The sequence below is a fragment of the Bombina bombina genome, chromosome 9 (genome assembly GCF_027579735.1).
Source record: "Bombina bombina isolate aBomBom1 chromosome 9, aBomBom1.pri, whole genome shotgun sequence".
NCBI lineage: Eukaryota > Metazoa > Chordata > Amphibia > Anura > Bombinatoridae > Bombina > Bombina bombina.
The window spans coordinates 21,959,638-21,976,298 of record NC_069507.1 but is presented as its reverse complement, the minus strand read 5'-3'; the positions used below and the strand labels follow the sequence as shown (position 1 = coordinate 21,976,298).

General features: G+C 42.2%; 1 protein-coding gene across 3 annotated transcripts in view; it reads left to right on the top strand.

Annotated features, from left to right (window-relative positions):
- Nucleotides 1-16,661, top strand: part of LOC128639791 (protein transport protein Sec31B) — a 146,507-nt gene that overhangs the window by 60,106 nt on the left and 69,740 nt on the right. For all 3 annotated transcript variants that reach the window (XM_053691947.1, XM_053691945.1, XM_053691946.1), the window contains exons 15-16: nt 4,142-4,320; nt 4,726-4,852. In XM_053691947.1, coding sequence (XP_053547922.1) covers nt 4,142-4,320; nt 4,726-4,852 — 306 coding nt within the window. The remainder of the gene's footprint in view (nt 1-4,141; nt 4,321-4,725; nt 4,853-16,661) is intronic.

Here is a 16,661-nt window from a genome sequence, read left to right as displayed (position 1 = left end):
AACAGGAAGGAGCTGTTGCTCGCTACAGACAAGGCTGGAGACCTAACCAGTCCTGTAACAAGGGCAAGCAGGCCAGGAAACCTGCTGCTGCCCCTAAGACAGCATGAATCGAGGGCCCCCGATCCGGGAACGGATCTAGTGGGGGGCAGACTTTCTCTCTTCGCCCAGGCTTGGGCAAGAGATGTCCAGGATCCCTGGGCGTTAGAGATCATATCTCAGGGATACCTTCTAGACTTCAAATTCTCTCCCCCAAGAGGGAGATTTCATCTGTCAAGGTTGTCAACAAACCAAATAAAGAAAGAGGCGTTTCTACGCTGCGTACAAGATCTTTTATTAATGGGAGTGATCCATCCGGTTCCGCGGTCGGAACAAGGACAAGGGTTTTACTCAAATCTGTTTGTGGTTCCCAAAAAAGAGGGAACTTTCAGGCCAATCTTGGATTTAAAGATCCTAAACAAATTCCTAAGAGTTCCATCGTTCAAAATGGAAACTATTCGGACAATTTTACCCATGATCCAAAAGGGTCAGTACATGACCACAGTGGATTTAAAGGATGCTTACCTTCACATACCGATTCACAAAGATCATTACCGGTATCTAAGGTTTGCCTTTCTAGACAGGCATTACCAGTTTGTAGCTCTTCCATTCGGATTGGCTACGGCTCCGAGAATCTTCACAAAGGTTCTGGGTGCTCTTCTGGCGGTACTAAGACCGCGAGGAATTGCGGTAGCTCCGTACCTAGACGACATTCTGATACAAGCTTCAAGCTTTCAAACTGCCAAGTCTCATACAGAGTTAGTACTGGCATTTCTAAGGTCGCATGGATGGAAGGTGAACGAAAAGAAGAGTTCTCTCTTTCCACTCACAAGAGTTCCCTTCTTGGGGACTCTTATAGATTCTGTAGAAATGAAGATTTACCTGACAGAAGACAGGTTAACAAAGCTTCAAAATGCATGCCGTGTCCTTCATTCCATTCAACACCCGTCAGTAGCTCAATGCATGGAGGTGATCGGCTTAATGGTAGCAGCAATGGACATAGTACCCTTTGCACGCCTACATTTCAGACCGCTGCAATTGTGCATGCTAAGTCAGTGGAATGGGGATTACTCAGACTTGTCCCCTACTCTGAATCTGGATCAAGAGACCAGAAATTCTCTTCTATGGTGGCTTTCTCGGCCACATCTGTCCAGGGGGATGCCATTCAGCAGGCCGGACTGGACAATTGTAACAACAGACGCCAGCCTACTAGGTTGGGGCGCTGTCTGGAATTCTCTGAAGGCTCAGGGACAATGGAATCAGGAGGAGAGTCTCCTACCAATAAACATTCTGGAATTGAGAGCAGTTCTCAATGCCCTTCTGGCTTGGCCCCAGTTAACAACTCGGGGGTTCATCAGGTTTCAGTCGGACAACATCACGACTGTAGCTTACATCAACCATCAGGGAGGGACAAGAAGCTCCCTAGCAATGATGGAAGTATCAAAGATAATTCGCTGGGCAGAGTCTCACTCTTGCCACCTGTCAGCAATCCACATCCCGGGAGTGGAGAACTGGGAGGCGGATTTCTTAAGTCGCCAGACTTTTCATCCGGGGGAGTGGGAACTTCATCCGGAGGTCTTTACCCAAATACTTCGACGTTGGGGCAAACCAGAGATAGATCTCATGGCGTCTCGACAGAACGCCAAGCTTCCTCGTTACGGGTCCAGATCCAGGGACCCGGGAGCGGTTCTGATAGATGCTTTGACAGCACCTTGGACCATCGGGATGGCTTATGTGTTTCCACCCTTCCCGATGCTTCCTCGATTGATTGCCAGAATCAAACAGGAGAGAGCATCAGTGATTCTAATAGCGCCTGCATGGCCACGCAGGACTTGGTATGCAGATCTAGTGGACATGTTATCCTGTCCACCTTGGTCGCTACCTCTGAAACAGGACCTTCTGATCCAGGGTCCCTTCAAACATCAAAATATAATTCTCTGAAGCTGACTGCTTGGAAATTGAACGCTTGATTTTATCAAAACGTGGTTTTTCTGAGTCAGTTATTGATACCTTAATACAGGCTAGGAAGCCTGTTACCAGAAAGATTTACCATAAGATATGGCGCAAATACTTATATTGGTGCGAATCCAAGAGTTACTCATGGAGTAAGGTTAGGATTCCGAGGATATTGTCTTTTCTACAAGAAGGTTTAGAAAAGGGTTTATCCGCAAGTTCCTTAAAGGGACAGATTTCAGTTCTGTCCATTCTTTTACACAAACGTCTGTCAGAAGTTCCGGACGTTCAAGCTTTTTGTCAGGCTTTAGCTAGGATCAAGCCTGTGTTTAAAACTGTTGCTCCACCATGGAGTTTGAACTTAGTTCTTAATGTTTTACAGGGGGTTCCGTTTGAACCCCTTCATTCCATTGATATCAAGTTGTTATCTTGGAAAGTTCTGTTTTTAATGGCGATTTCCTCGGCTCGAAGAGTCTCTGAGTTATCTGCCTTACATTGTGATTCTCCTTATCTGATTTTTCATTCAGACAAGGTAGTTCTGCGTACTAAACCTGGGTTCCTACCTAAGGTGGTCACTAACAGGAATATCAATCAAGAGATTGTGGTTCCATCTTTGTGTCCTAATCCTTCTTCGAAAAAGGAACGTCTGCTACACAATCTAGATGTAGTCCGTGCCCTGAAATTTTATCTACAGGCAACTAAGGATTTTCGACAAACGTCTTCCCTGTTTGTCGTTTATTCTGGTCAGAGGAGAGGTCAAAAAGCTTCGGCTACCTCTCTCTCCTTTTGGCTTCGTAGCATAATACGGTTAGCCTATGAGACTGCTGGACAGCAGCCTCCTGAAAGAATTACAGCACATTCTACTAGAGCTGTGGCTTCCACTTGGGCCTTTAAGAATGAGGCTTCTGTTGAACAAATTTGCAAGGCTGCAACTTGGTCTTCTCTTCATACTTTTTCCAAATTTTCCAAATTTGACACTTTTGCTTCTTCGGAGGCTGTTTTTGGGAGAAAGGTTCTTCAGGCAGTGGTTCCTTCCGTATAAAGAGCCTGCCTGTCCCTCCCGTCATCCGTGTACTTTAGCTTTGGTATTGGTATCCCATAAGTAATGGATGATCCGTGGACTGGATACACTTAACAAGAGAAAACATAATTTATGCTTACCTGATAAATTTATTTCTCTTGTAGTGTATCCAGTCCACGGCCCGCCCTGTCACTTTAAGGCAGGTAATTTTTCCATTAAACTACAGTCACCACTGCACCCTATGGTTTTCCTTTCTCTGCATGTTTTCGGTCGAATGACTGGTAATGGCAGTTAGCGGAGGAGCTATATAGCAGCTCTGCTGGGTGAACCCTCTTGCACTTCCTGTTGGGGAGGAGTTAATATCCCATAAGTAATGGATGATCCGTGGACTGGATACACTACAAGAGAAATAAATTTATCAGGTAAGCATAAATTATGTTTTTTAATCCCAAACAAGCAATTAGGTGCTAATGGACTAACTGTGGTCACATGCAGCATCACAAGTACATAAAGGTTCATAAAGAAAATGCTCTGGTTTTACATGCATAAAACTGTTTTTAACCCTGCAGAGGGGATAACATGAGCTCTAGAGCAGCAATGCACTACTGGGAGCTGGCTGGTGATTGGTGGCTACTCACATATGCCTCTTGTCATTGGCTCAACCGATGTGTTCAGCTAATTTCAAGTCATGCATTGCTGCTGTTGAGCTGACTTTACCTGTGCGTTTAACCCTTTACAAGAGTTAAACACATTTATATGCTAGCGATAGTGCAATATAAAATGCTGTAACAATTTCATGTCCCTTTTAAACTTCCTTTCTCATCTTTTGTTTGTGATGCATCACTGGACTTTCAATATAAAACTTTGTTGTATTTGACTATTGGTTTTCAAGGGGGAGCAGAACAGAAGACTGTCAGATCCACCTCACCTGTCTGTGATTCCATAGTATACTCTCAGTAAAGACTTATCATGTGCCGGCACTCGAAATGTCAGCAATGAGATTTATCCATAAATAAAAATTCTTGCAGTTTTCAACATTATCCTCATATCATATTACGCTTCATTATACTGTAGGAAGAATTTGTGTCTCCATACAACAATGTCTGCTGCAAGTCTCACTTTTCTTTGTAGACATTGATGGACTCATTAGCCAGGCATTATTGCTGGGGAATTTTGAGGGAGCTGTGGACCTATGTTTGAAAGACGGGCGCTTTGCTGATGCCATCATATTGGCCAATGCTGGAGGTGAAGATTTACTGAGAGAGACACAACAGTGGTACTTTGCTCAGCAAAAAAATAAAATCACTGCGGTAAGTGCGCTGCTGTGTGTTTACCACAGTAAATAGTTTCTTTGATTGATTTACAATATGATTTCTGTAAACTGTGTGCTGATAATGGCAGTACCTTAACTGCCAACACATGAAAATGCTCCTGATGGATGTATTTTATGGTACTTTCTACACAATATTTACAGCCACTCATGGGAAAGTGCTAAATGATTAGGAACTGATGCTGCTTTGTAAATTTCACTAGTTACAACGAAAAACTAGAGATTTTAAATAGTTCTCTAATCTAAAACTTTATTGAAATTGTTTGCAGTATTCGCATTAATCCTAGCACTTGATGATGCACCTGATATGTTAGGTTGCATCGCTGATTATTTCCTTATAGAGAAAGTGTAGAGTTGTATTGTCGTTCACATTCTTTTCCCGCAGCTCCTCTCATCAATCGTACAACACAAGTGGAAGGACGTAGTTCTCAACTGTAACCTACAGAACTGGAAGGAAGCGCTGGCCCTGCTGCTAACTTATTCCAAGCCGGAGGATTTTTCAGACCTTTGTGGTATAATCTTTTTGCTTCAACTCCTAACAATTCTATCATGTATACAAAAGAGCACTTTTTTAAACCTGCCACAATATTTTCTTGCATAACAAAAGGTCATGGTTTATATGTTTATTTTGAAGCTAACAAGAAGTGCATATCTGTTTAGCTGGTTCCTTACTGGACTTTGCTGAACAGCAGCATTCCTTGCAGGCCCAAATACAGATGAATTCTTTTTAAAATGCCTTGTTTTAGATGAAAAAAATGTCAATACTAAAATTGTTATTGTTTAAAAATATGGATAAAACCTTTACTACTCATTCCCCAGCTTTGCACAACCAACACTGTTATATTAATATATTTTGTAACATTGAAACCTCTAAATTTCTGCCTGTTTCTAAGCCATTAAAGCTGGCCTCTTATCACATGCTTTTTATTTGCTTTTAACAGGGGAAGATAATCACAGAGGTAAAAAAATATATTAATATAACAGTGTTGGTTGTGCAAAACTGGGGAATGGGTAATAAAGGGATTATCTATATTTCTTTCTAATGACACAGTGAGTCCACGGATCATCATAATTACTATTGGGAATATCACTCCTGACCAACAGGAGGAGGCAAAGAGCACCACAACAAAGCTGTTAAATACCACTCCCCTTACCCTCAACCGCCAGTCATTCTATTTGCTTGTATCAGTTGCAAGGAGGGGTAAAGTTAGGTGTCTGATTCTTCAATCAAGAGTTTTTTTGTTTTTTTTTTAAAGCAGAGCAAGTTTGCTCTGTTTTTTCTTTGGGGTTTAGCCGTGTTCCATGTCAGTCTATTCAGTAGGGCAATGGCTTTTGAGCATTTTGGAACTTGGGGGGTATAATCCCCTCTGCGCCTCCCATATAATTTGTGCTGGCCTTCTTTTGAAAAGTCTGAGTAGGTTTATTCAGTCTTTTTTGTTTTGCTTTTCCACAGGTCCATGTAAGGAGTGTTACCTTTCAAAGCTTTGTAAGTGCTGTTTTATTATTTTAATGAGGTATAGAAAGTCTGGCACTTAGGGGGTTAATAAATTCCTGACGGTGTTCAGGTTTTATTACTCATGGCAGTATTGTGGGGCACTGTGAGGAGTTGGATGGCAGTTAAGACTGTTTTTTTTGGGGGGAGTTTTTACTCCTTGTTTGGTTTTTATGTATGTTTAAAACGGAGCATTTACGTTTTTAATATGTTTTGGCTAAGGGCAGGCAGCTTCCTATAGGCACGCCCACGATGGGAGGAGTTTTGTTTGGTGCGAGTGTTGCGCGCTCTTCCTCACAGTGCGTGTATACTACGGAAGTGAGAGGTTATTCTGCTGCTGCTCCGGTTCTGGATGTTACTTCGTTGGAGCAGTTGTTTTCAGAAGTGAGGTCCGGATCGTTTGGGAGTCTGTATCTACTCCGGTCGGTAGGAGGTTGGTTTAGCACCTCAGTTGGGCTTGTTAGTGTGTAGAGGTGCTTGATAGGGCTCAGGGTTTGCTGTTTTTGGGGCACTTATTTTTCGTTACGTTTTTTTAAAAGGGACAGTTACGTTTTATTTTCTAAACAATTTTTTTTTGTTTGTTTTTTTTAAGATGGATTTGCAAGCAGTCACTTGCAATTTATGCTTAGATGCTAATGTGGAGCCACCTATTCCTTTCTGTTCCTCATGTATAGAGCGAACATTACAGTATAGGGATAGACTTTTTGATTCAGAGCCTTCATTTTCTAAGGAGAATGCTGTGCAGGTGTCTCCTGTTCAAGCTATACCGCAGCTCTCTCCCCAATCATCCCAATCATTATCCTTGTCACATGCAGTGCCCTGCGTTTTGTCTCAGGTTGGTTTTTCTTTGCTGGATATGGCTACTCACATATCCTCTGCTGTATCTGAGGCGTTGTCTTCTTTTCCTGCATTTCAGAGAAAGTGCAATAGGAAGTATAAGGTTTCTGACTCTGTTGCAGTTATGTCAAATGTTTCTTCCCATAGGTCTGAGGAAGAAAATAGTTCAGTAGCGTCTGAGGGTGAAATTTCAGACTCTGATAGTGTAACTCCTTCTGCTGATTCTGAGGTGGTTTCTTTCAGATTTAAGCTGGAGCACCTCCGTTTGTTACTCAGGGAGGTTTTGGCTACCTTGGATGACTCTGATTCGTCGGTTATTATTACTCCCAAGAAAGCTAGTAAGCTTAATAAGTTTTTTGAGTTTCCTTCTGTTGCAGAGATTTTTCCTGTTCCAGATCGTGTCTCAGAGATTATTTCACGAGAATGGGAGAAGCCTGGTATTCATTTTTCTCCTTTCAACAAATATATATGTAGGGAAAAAATAAGGAGAAATAGTCCTTATAAAAAGATAGGGAATTCAGCACTCTCATATACACATTTAGAGAAACAGAGATATAACTATCTCAAGATAACAACCTAAGTATTAAAATAAATAGAGCTGAGTGTGGAGCCAGGTGGAAACCCAGAATAAAGACTTGACTACTAGCATGCTTACAGGGGACTCATAATTTTATTATTTACAAAAAGCAACAATTTAATAAAGGTCATGTGACCATAAAGAAAAATGAAACACAATTTATTCAAAACAAATATGAGCTAAAAAGCTAAGTGAGACGTCTCATAGGAAAATTAAATGTCTATTGGTAAATGGCTAAATATAATAGTGACAATGCAACACCTCTATTAGAGGACAACCCCAAAAGTAAGAGTGATATAAGGGTAATGTTGTCATAATAATATCATGAGGATCTATGCAGTTCAAATAAACATTAAGCCAGGGTAATATAACCACAGAATTACAGTTGAATGCAAGGAGTGAAAGATAAACACAGGAAAAGTCTTTACCCAATCATATGCAGCATGTAAATATACCAAGTCTTAAAACACAGCACCAAAATCAGAGGACAGTCCCAAAGTTAAGGGTTAGTACTGTCATGATATAAATATAGGATCTATGTGTTTTTAAGAATGGATATTATAAAGTGAATTTGCATAGTGAGCAATGAAACTTCTGCCAGACAAAATATTAGTAAAACAGCGGCATTAGCAGGAACACATAGCAATTTAAAGGAAGTCCTTCCAAATCTGTTGTGAACAGGCATCCACTTGTATTGCGAGAGGAAAAGTAAGGTAAGTTTCCACTGCCTGTAAGGAACAACAAAGTCATAGCATACACTCACAACCGTTGCGATGTAATCAAGAGCAGAGTCCTTGGTAAGAAGCTGCAATCCGGTGAACGTTCCAGTGTTACACAAGATGATAGGCAAAGTAATAGGTCACTCCAGCAAACTGCTGTTTCCAAAAGCAGGCGTCTCATCAAAGCAATCAGCTGTTACAACTGCCTACACGTGTTTCATCCCAATGAGTAACAGGGACTCCTCAGGGCTGAGGAGTCCCTGTTATTCATTGGGATGAAACACGTGTAGGCAGTTGTAACAGCTGATTGCTTTGATGAGACGCCTGCTTTTGGAAACCTGCACTAAACCTCTAAGAATTGCAGTTTGCTGGAGTGACCTATTACTTTGCCTATCATCTTGTGTAACACTGGAACGTTCACCGGATTGCAGCTTCTTACCAAGGACTATGCTCTTGATTACATCGCAACGGTTGTGAGTGCATGCTATGACTTTGTTGTTCCTTACAGGCAGTGGAAACTTACCTACCATTTCCTCCCGCAATACAAGTGGATGCCTGTTCACAACAGATTTGGAAGGACTTCCTTTAAATTGCTATGTGTTCCTGCTAATGCAGCTGTTTTACTAATATTTTGTCTGGCAGAAGTTTCATTGCTCACTATGCAAATTCACTTTATAATATCCATTCTTAAAAACACATAGATCCTATATTTATATCATGACAGTACTAACCCTTAACTTTGGGACTGTCCTCTGATTTTGGTGTTGTGTTTTAAGACTTGGTATATTTACATGCTGCATATGATTGGGTAAAATACTTTTCCTGTCTTTATCTTTCACTCCTTGCATTCAACTGTAATTCTGTGGTTATATTACCCTGGCTTAATGTTTATGTGAACTGCATAGATCCTCATGATATTATTATGACAACATTACCCTTATAGCACTCTTACTTTTGGGGTTGTCCTCTAATAGAGGTGTTGCATTGTCACTATTATATTTAGCCATTTACTAATAGACATTTAATTTTCCTATGAGACGTCTCACTTAGCTTTTTAGCTCATATTTGTTTTGAATAAATTTTGTTTCATTTTTCTTTATGGTCACATGACCTTTATTAAATTGTTGCTTTTTGTAAATAATAAAATTATGAGTGCCCTGTAAGCATGTTAGTTGTCAAGTTTTTATTCTGGGTTTCCACCTGGCTCCACACTCAGCTCTATTTATTTTAATACTTAGGTTGTTACCTTGAGATAGTTATATCTCTGTTTCTCTAAATGTGTATATGAGAGTGCTGAATTCCCTATCTTTTTATAAGGACTATTTCTCCTTATTTTCTCCCTACATATATATTTGTTGAAATTAGTTACATAGGGTTTGCACCTCAAGTATAATAATATTACACAGAGCAAGATATTGTTATGGCTCCCTTATTTTCATTATTCATTTTTCTCCTATTTTTAGGAAGATGTTTCCTATTGTGGATTCTATTAGGGAATCTTGGCAGACGGTTCCTAAGGTAGTGGGAGCTATTTCCACTTTGGCTAAGAGGACCACTATTCCTATTGAGGATAGTTGTTCTTTTAAAGATCCCATGGATAAGAAGTTGGAGGCTTTGCTTAAAAGGATTTATGTTCACCAGGGGTTCCAATGGCAGCCTGCTGGGTGTATTGCTACGATTACCAGTGCGGCTGCATATTGGTTTGATGCGTTGTCTGATTCTATTCAACAGGAGACTTCTCTAGAGGAAATTCAGGATATAATTAAGGCTTTAAAATTGGCCAATTCTTTTATTGTGGACGCTTCTTTACAGGTCATCAATTTGGGAGCAAAGATTTCTGGCTTTGCTGTTCTGGTATGCAGGGCTTTATGGTTTAAGTCCTGGTCTGCGAATGTATCATCCAAATCTAAGCTTTTATCCATTCCTTACAAAGGGAAGACTTTGTTTGTTTGGGCCTGGTTTGGCTGAGATTATTTCTGATATTACTGGTGGGAAGGGGCATTCTCTTCCTCAGGATAAGAGAAATAAGCAGAAGGGTTGTCAGAGTCATTTTTGTTCCTTTCGTAACTTCTCTGGTAAGTCTTCCTCTTCCTCCTCCAATCAGGATCAGTCCAAACCTTCTTGGAGACACAATCAGTCCTGGAGCAAGGGGAAGCAATCTAAGAAGCCTGCCGCTGATTTAATGTCAGCATGAAGGGTCTGCCCCCGATCCGGGAATGGATCGTGTGGGGGACAGGCTGTCTCTTTTTCACTCCAGCCTGGGTTCGAGATGTTCCAGATCCCTAAGTGATAGATATTGTGTCCCAGGGATACAGGCTGGATTTCAAACATTTTCCTCCCAGGGGCAGGTTTCATCTATCAAGGTTATCTGTAGACCAGATAAAAAGAGAGGTATTCTTAAGTTGTGTTCAGGATCTTTCCGTCATGGGAGTGATCGTTCCTGTTCCAGTTCAGGAGCAGGGACTACTGTTTTATTCCAATCTTTTTATCGTTTCCAAAGAGGGAACTTTCAGACCCATCCTGGATCTCAAGTGTGTAAACAAGTTTCTCAGAGTTCCGCATTTCAAGATGGAAACTATTCGGTCAATTCTTCCTCTGGTTCAAGAAGGTCAATTCATGACTACAGTAGATCTAAATGATGCATATCTGCATATTCCCATTCACAAGGTTTATCACAAGTTTCTGAGATTTGCTTTCCTAGACGAGCATTTTTAGTTTGTGGCTCTTCCTTTTGGTATTGCAACAGCTCCCAGGCTGTTTTCAAAGGTTCTGGGTGCGCTGCTGGCAGTTCTCAGATTGCAGGGGGTTGCGGTAGCTCCTTATCTGGGCGACATTTTAGTTCAGGTGCCATTTTTTCAACTAGCAAACTCCCACACCAAGTTGTTGTTGTTGTCTTTTCTGCACTCCCACGGTTGGAAGGTGAATTTAGGGAAAAGTTCCTTGATTCTGGCTACAAGAGTATTTTTGGGAACCATTATAGATTCTCTGGAAATGAAGATCTTTTTGACAGAAGCAAGGAAGTAAAAAATGTTCAATTCATGTCTGGCTCTTCAGTCATCTCCTCGGCCGTCGGTGGCCCAGTGTATGAAGGTTATTTGTCTGATGGTTTCGGTCATGGACATCATTCCGTTTGCCCGGTTTCATCTTAGACCTCTGCAGTTATGCATGCTGAGGCAGTGGAATTGGGATTATATGGATCTGTCTCCAAGGATTGTTTTAGATCAGGCGGCAAGAGATTCTTCCATGGTGGTTGTCTCAGGATCTTTTTCCCAGGGAACCTGTTTTCACAGGCCTTCCTGGGTGATTATGACCACGGATGCCAGTCTGCTGGGTTGGGGTGCTGTCTGGGATTCACTGAAGGCTTAGGGTCTGTGGACTCGGGAGGAATCGGTTCTTCCTATAAATGTCTTAGAGCTGAGGGCAATCTTCAATGCTCTTCTGGCCTGGCCTCAATTGGCTGCAACCCGGTTTATCAGATTTCAGTCGGACAATATAACGTCCGTGGCTTACATCAATCATCAGGGAGGAACTCAGAGTTCCTTGGCGATGAAGGAGGTAGCCAGGATTATTCAGTGGGCGGAGGCTCACAGTTGTTGTCTGTCTGCGATCCACATTTCAGGGGTGGACAATTGGGAAGCGGATTTTCTGAGCAGACAGTCTTTTCATCCGGGGGAGTGGGAGCTTCATCCGGAGGTGTTTTCCAGTTTGATTCTCAAGTGGGGTCAACCGGAGTTGGATCTTATGGCATCTCGTCACAATGCCAAGCTTCTGAAGTACGGTTCAAGGTCAAGGGATTCTCAAGCGGTTTTAATAGATGCTGTAGCAGTTCCTTGGAAGTTCAGTCTGGTATACGTGTTTCCTCCGTTTGCCCTTCTTTCTCCAGTTATTGCTCGGATCCGACAGGAGAGGGCGTCAGTAATTCTCATTGCACCGGCGTGGCCTCGCAGGATCTGGTATGCAGATCTGGTGGAGATGTCCTCTTTTCCAACTTGGAGTCTTCCGTTGAGGAAGGACCTTCTACTTCAGGGTCCCTTCCTTCATCCAAATCTCGTTTCTCTGAAACTGACTGCTTGGAGATTGAACGCTTGATTCTATCTAAGCGTGGTTTTTCTGAGTCAGTTATTGAGACAATGATTCAGGCCCGTAAGCCTGTGACTAGAAAGATTTATTACAAGATATGGCGTAAATATCTGTATTGGTGTGAATCTAAGGACTACTCTTGGAGTAGAGCCAGGATTCCTAGGATTTTGTCTTTTCTCCAGGAGGGTCTGGAGAAGGGTTTATTTGCTAGCACCCTGAAGGGTCAAATTTCTGCTTCATCTATTTCTCCAACATTGGTGTGTCCGGTCCACGGCGTCATCCTTACTTGTGGGATATTCTCTTCCCCAACAGGAAATGGCAAAGAGTCCCAGCAAAGCTGGTCACATGATCCCTCCTAGGCTCCGCCCACCCCAGTCATTCTCTTTGCCGTTGCACAGGGAACATCTCCACGGAGATGGTTAAGAGTTTTTTGGTGTTTAAATGTAGTTTTATTCTTCTATCAAGTGTTTGTTATTTTAAAATAGTGCTGGTATGTACTATTTACTCTGAAACAGAAAAGGATGAAGATTTCTGTTTGTAAGAGGAAGATGATTTTAGCAGACAGTAACTAAAATCGATTGCTGTTTCCACACAGGACTGTTGAGATGAAGTAACTTCAGTTGGGGGAAACAGTTAGCAGACTTTTCTGCTTAAGGTATGACTAGCCATATTTCTAACAAGACCATGTAATGCTGGAAGGCTGTCATTTCCCCTCATGGGGACCGGTAAGCCATTTTCTTAGTTAAACATAAAGAATAAAGGGCTTCAAAAAGGGCTTAAAAACTGGTAGACATTTTTCTGGGCTAAAACGATTGCTTTACTAGGCATATTATGCAGATTCTAACTAATAATTGGTATTATAATCTTGGGGAACGTTTAGAAAAACGGCAGGCACTGTGTTGGACACCTTTTTCAGATGGGGGCCTTTCTAGTTATAGACAGAGCCTCATTTTCGCGCCATTAATGCGCAGTTGTTTTTGGAGAGCAAGGCATGCAGATGCATGTGTCCGGAGCTAAGAATCACTGAAAAAGCTTATAGAAGGCGTCATTTGGTATCGTATTCCCCTCTGGGCTTGGTTGGGTCTCAGCAAAGCATATAGCTGGGACTGTATAGGGGTTAAATGTAAAAACGGCTCCGGTTCCGTTAATTTAAGGGTTAAAGCTCTGAAATTTGGTGTGCAATACTTTTAATGCTTTAAGACACTGTGGTGAAATTTTGGTGAATTTTGAACAATTCCTTCATACTTTTTCACATATTCAGTAATAAAGTGTTTTCAGTTTGAAATTTAAAGTGACAGTAACGGTTTTATTTTAAAACGTTTTTTGTGCTTTGTTGACAAGTTTAAGCCTGTTTAACATGTCTGTACCATCAGATAAGCTATGTTCTATATGTATGAAAGCCAATGTGTCTCCCCATTTAAATTTATGTGATAATTGTGCCATAGTGTCCAAACAAAGTAAGGACAGTAATGCCACAGATAATGACATTGCCCAAGATGATTCCTCAAATGAGGGGAGTAAACATGATACTACATCATCCCCTACTGTGTCTACACTAGTTATGCCCACACAGGAGGCCCCTAGTACATCTAGTGCGCCTATACTTATTACCATGCAACAATTAACGGCTGTAATGGATAACTCCATAGCAAATCTTTTATCCAAAATGCCTACTTATCAGAGAAAGCGCGATTGCTCTGTTTTAAACACTGAAGAGCAAGAGGACGCTGATGATAACTGTTCTGACATACCCTCACACCAATCTCAAGGGGCCATGAGGGAGGTTTTGTCTGATGGAGAAATTTCAGATTCAGGAAAAAATTCTCATCAAGCTGAACCTGATGTTGTGACATTTAAATTTAAATTAGAACATCTCCGTGCACTGCTTAAGGAGGTGTTATCTATTCTGGATGATTGTGACAATTTGGTCATTCCAGAGAAATTATGTAAGATGGACAAGTTCCTAGAGGTTCCGGTGCCCCCTGACGCTTTTCCTGTACCCAAGCGGGTGGCGGACATAGTAAATAAAGAGTGGGAAAGGCCCGGCATACCTTTTGTTCCCCCCCCTATATTTAAGAAATTATTTCCTATAGTCGACCCCAGAAAGGACTTATGGCAGACAGTCCCCAAGGTCGAGGGGGCGGTTTCTACTCTAAACAAACGCACTACTATTCCTATCGAAGATAGTTGTGCTTTCAAAGATCCTATGGATAAGAAATTAGAGGGTTTGCTTAAAAAGATTTTTGTACAGCAAGGTTACCTTCTACAACCAATTTCATGCATTGTTCCTGTCACTACGGCAGCGTGTTTCTGGTTCGAGGAACTAGAAAAATCGCTCAGTAAAGAATATTCATATGAGGAGGTTATGGACAGAGTTCAAGCACTTAAATTGGCTAACTCTTTTGTTTTAGATGCCGCTTTACAATTAGCTAGATTAGCGGCGAAAAAAATCAGGGTTTGCTATTGTGGCGCGCAGAGCGCTTTGGCTAAAGTCTTGGTCAGCGGATGTGTCTTCCAAGACAAAATTGCTTAACATTCCTTTCAAAGGTAAAACATTATTTGGACCTGATTTGAAAGAGATTATTTCAGACATCACTGGGGGAAAGGGCCACGCCCTCCCACAGGATAGGTATTTTAAGGCTAAAAATAAGCCTAATTTTCGTCCCTTTCGCAGAAACGGACCAGTCTCTAATTCTGTATCCTCTAAGCAAGAGGGTAATACTTCACAACCCAAACCAGCCTGGAAACCAATGCAAGGCTGGAACAAGGGTAAGTAGGCCAAGAAGCCTACCACTGCTACCAAAACAGCATGAAGGGATAGCCCCCGATCCGGGACCGGATCTAGTGGGGGGCAGACTTTCTCTCTTTGCTCAGGCTTGGGCAAGAGATGTTCAGGATCCTTGGGCGCTAGAAATAGTTTCTCAAGGTTATCTCCTGGAATTCAAGGAACTACCCCCAAGGGGAAGGTTCCACAGGTCTCAATTATCTTCAAACCAAATAAAGAGACAGGCATTCTTACATTGTGTAGAAGACCTGTTAAAGATGGGAGTGATACATCCAGTTCCAATAAGAGAACAAGGAATTGGTTTTTATTCCAATCTGTTCATAGTTCCCAAAAAAGAGGGAACATTCAGACCAATTTTGGATCTAAAGATCCTAAACAAATTTCTCAGGGTACCATCGTTCAAAATGGAAACTATTCGAACGATCCTACCTACTATCCAGGAAAATCAATTTATGACTACCGTGGATTTAAAGGATGCGTACCTACATATTCCTATCCACAAGGAATATCATCAGTTCCTAAGGTTCGCTTTTCTGGACAAGCATTACCAGTTTGTGGCACTTCCATTCGGATTAGCCACTCCTCCAAGGATTTTCACAAAGGTACTAGGGTCCCTTCTAGCGGTTCTAAGACCAAGGGGCATTGCAGTAGTACCTTACTTGGACGACATCCTGATTCAAGCGTCGTCCATGTCAAAAGAAAAGGCTCATACGGACATCGTCCTAGCCGTTCTCAGATCTCACGGATGTAAAGTGAACAAAGAAAAAAGTTCTCTGTCCCCGTCAACAAGAGTTCCCTTCTTGGGAACAATAATAGATTCCTTAGAAATGAGGATTTTTCTGACAGAGGTCAGAAAATCAAAACTTCTAAGCTCTTGTCAAGTACTTCATTCTGTTCCTCGTCCTTCCATAGCGCAGTGCATGGAAGTAATAGGATTGATGGTTGCAACAATGGACATAGTTCCTTTTGCACGAATTCATCTAAGACCATTACAACTGTGCATGCTCAGACAGTGGAATGGGGATTATACAGACTTGTCTCCGACGATTCAAGTAGATCAAAAGACCAGAGATTCACTCCGTTGGTGGCTGACCCTGGACAATCTGTCACAGGGAATGAGCTTCCGCAGACCAGAGTGGGTCATTGTCACGACCGACGCCAGCCTAGTGGGCTGGGGCGCGGTCTGGGAATCCCTGAAAGCTCAGGGTCTATGGTCTCGGGAAGAGTCTCTTCTCCCGATAAACATTCTGGAACTGAGAGCGATATTCAATGCTCTCAGAGCTTGGCCTCAACTAGCAAAGGCCAAATTCATAAGGTTTCAGTCAGACAACATGACGACCGTTGCATATATCAATCATCAGGGGGGAACAAGGAGTTCCCTGGCGATGAAAGAAGTGACCAAGATAATTCAATGGGCGGAGGATCACTCCTGCCACTTGTCTGCAATCCACATCCCAGGAGTGGAAAATTGGGAAGCGGATTTTCTGAGTCGTCAGACATTCCATCCGGGGGAGTGGGAACTCCATCCGGAAATCTTTGCCCAAATAACTCAATTATGGGGCATTCCAGACATGGATCTGATGGCGTCTCGTCAGAACTTCAAGGTTCCTTGCTACGGGTCCAGATCCAGGGATCCCAAGGCGACTCTAGTAGATGCACTAGTAGCACCTTGGACCTTCAACCTAGCTTATGTATTCCCACTGTTTCCTCTCATCCCCAGGCTGGTAGCCAGGATCAATCAGGAGAGGGCCTCGGTGATCTTGATAGCTCCTGCGTGGCCACGCAGGACTTGGTATGCAGACCTGGTGAATATGTCATCGGCTCCACCATG